At 48.7% G+C, this 2,577-nt stretch overlaps 1 protein-coding gene across 1 annotated transcript in view; it reads left to right on the top strand.

Annotated features, from left to right (window-relative positions):
• The window catches only part of EGF (epidermal growth factor), an 87,855-nt gene that overhangs the window by 53,848 nt on the left and 31,430 nt on the right, over positions 1 to 2,577 (top strand). Inside the window, exons 13-14 of the mRNA XM_012655078.1 lie at positions 1,127 to 1,343; positions 2,048 to 2,197. Of these exons, the coding sequence (XP_012510532.1) occupies positions 1,127 to 1,343; positions 2,048 to 2,197 (367 nt within the window). The remainder of the gene's footprint in view (positions 1 to 1,126; positions 1,344 to 2,047; positions 2,198 to 2,577) is intronic.

Genomic DNA, 2,577 nt, shown 5'->3' with positions numbered 1-2,577 from the left:
ATTCCATTGCTGTATTTATGGCTTTAATTTCGGACAGAGGGCTAGAGACTGAAATGAATCTTAATGACCCTGGTCAGTAGTGATGCGTGGAGATTTGTCACCGGGACAGGTCATCTGAGTGTGCACCAGCAGGGGAGATACTCATTCTAATCCATCATGTCCATTGCTCATTTACAGACACACTGGCCCGTGGGAACGTGAGCAGACATGATCGAAGCTTCCAAACTTGGGCCTCCTTAGCTTTAGTCTAGAACCTCTTGAGACAGCATATTAAAACATTTCCTTGTTTATTACTGTGAATACTTGAATACCTTATCAGAGCAGTTTCAGTGGCGTGGAGAGGGGGGTTTGGTTGAGGTGAGCTCAGGAGGAAGCCCACGTAGGTGTCGATAGGAGCCGTGGAAATGGAGGCAGCGATAATAAATGACTCTTTCTCGAAACACTCGGCTAAAAAGGGAAGGAAAGAGACACAGAGAAGCAAGAGGGTCAAGGGATGAAGACATGAAGATGGGAGAGAGGATGTTGGTAGACTGGGGAAGGATGCAGAGGGAAGATGTGGGAGAAGGGGGTGATGGCCGACGGATCCAGGCCCTGGAGAAGGCAGGAAAGGTGAGAGCAGGGACACAGGTCAAGGGACCAATATTAAAGAGAAAAGGAGGCAGGGACGAATGCAGAGAAATGAGCTGGCGGAGATGGGAATTTGGGAGACTTGTTCGATGACCCCAAATTTTTAAAAAAATTCTTACAACAACCTGTGCATTTGGTCTACCGTTGATTACTGCCGTTCCGAAGACCAGGAACCTAAGTCAGAGAGCAGTTAGATAACTTACTCAAGTTTAGTCCATACATAGTGACAGATGTCATGAACCCGGAAAATTCCCACCTTGGCTTCCTCCTCGGTGCTAGTACGACCGTCAGCCCACATCCTGCCACCCTCCAAATGCTGGGTGATGATGGGCTTTGCTCTGGCCTCGTAGCACCAGGCTCCCGTTCCAGAACGCGGTCCCCTCCTCACGTGGGTTCTCCTCGAGGCGAGTGGAGGTCAATGGCGTGGACCTCGCTGTAGTAAAGAATTGGTTCAGCGTAGCGTAGGTGTGAGTTTCAAGCCTCGTTCTTTCGCGAATAGTCGTCGCAAAGACCGCGAAGGTGTATTGATGGATTTGGGTCGTTTCCAGGTCGCCCGTTTGCCATGGCTGTGTTTGGGGATCACGTGTGGTTCTCGGACTGGGCTGTGCCGTCGGTAGTGAGGCTGAACAAGAGGACTGGCCGAAACCGGGTTCGTCTCCGCGGCAGCATGCTGAAGCCCTCGTCACTGGTCGTGGTTCACCCTCTGGCGAAACCAGGTACGCTGGAGGTGTCACACAGTCTTTCCTTGGCTGGAATCTGTGACGATTTTAATTTTTTGCTGGCGGCTGGGGAAGGTGGGTGCAGAGGGCATTTGCAGTTTTCCCTAATCTGTGTAGATGTTAAGATTTTTTACGATAAGGACTTCGTTTAAACTAAGACAATCTGGTAGTTTGGTGATTTGGGCTTTATCCCAATTTGGTAATTTTGGTAATTTGGGTTTTCTCCCTCCAATTTCATCTCTTCTTTTCCTGAACAGTTTTTACTTACCTGCCACGTTTCAAAGACCCTCAGGTTAAAGGGACCGAGGGCAGGCAATTTAGGTACCTGCAGCGGAAGCTTCTACCTACACTTGGGCCCTTCCACACCCCCGAGAGTGCCAGGGATCGAGTCTCAGCCAGGTGTGAGCAGATTGTCCTGTGGCAGTCTGACTAGATGGTGAGTCAGGAGACGGGAATTGCAGCTGACTAGAGAGCTTCGTGAACAAAAGCGCTGCCTGGACTCAATGAGTGCTTGCCAAGTAATAGTAGTTTGGGCTTATCTTAGAATCGGGAGCTCTTCTGAAATAGCTCTTGATACACCCTCTGTTAAGATAGGTGAGTTTTCCTCCCCAGAAGCTGTGGGCTGTGATTTGCATCAGTGGCTTCCTTTCCATCTGCGACCCACAGATTCCATCTGTGAATCTGCCTCTTCTCTCTGCTAGGAGCAGATCCCTGCTTGCATCAAAACGGAGGCTGCGAACAGATTTGCGAAGCGAGGTTTGGAACTGCTTGGTGTTCATGCCGCGAGGGTTTTATGAAAGCCCCAGATGGGAAAATGTGTCTGGCTCTGAATGGCCATCAGATGCCAGCAGGTAATGTGATAAATTATGTAGCAAATTATCTACCTTTGGCTCAGGAATAGCTTACATCCATCTCTGTGCTTTTGCTGATTTTTAATATTTTGTATTATTAAAAGCTTCCCTGTTTTTAGGAATGCTGAGAGTTTGTTTTCCTCTGATGAGTTTTGAGTTCCTTATTGCAGATTACTTTTAGTTGACTTCTAGTTGTAAAAGTCTTCCACTATCATCCCTGCCCCATTCTACAGTGGGGTGGGGCCAGGCTTGGAAATAAATGACAGAAGTTTTTCATGTCACAAAAATATTTGGAGAGTTGGCTGGGTGCGGTGGCTCACGCCTATAATCCTAGCACTCTGGGAGGCCGAGGCGGGATGATGACTTGAGGTCAGGAGTTC

Source organism: Propithecus coquereli, unplaced genomic scaffold (assembly GCF_000956105.1).
Source record: "Propithecus coquereli isolate 6110/MARCELLA unplaced genomic scaffold, Pcoq_1.0 Scaffold46, whole genome shotgun sequence".
NCBI lineage: Eukaryota > Metazoa > Chordata > Mammalia > Primates > Indriidae > Propithecus > Propithecus coquereli.
Note: the sequence above shows the minus strand (reverse complement) of the source record. Positions and strands in the feature narration are given on the sequence as shown.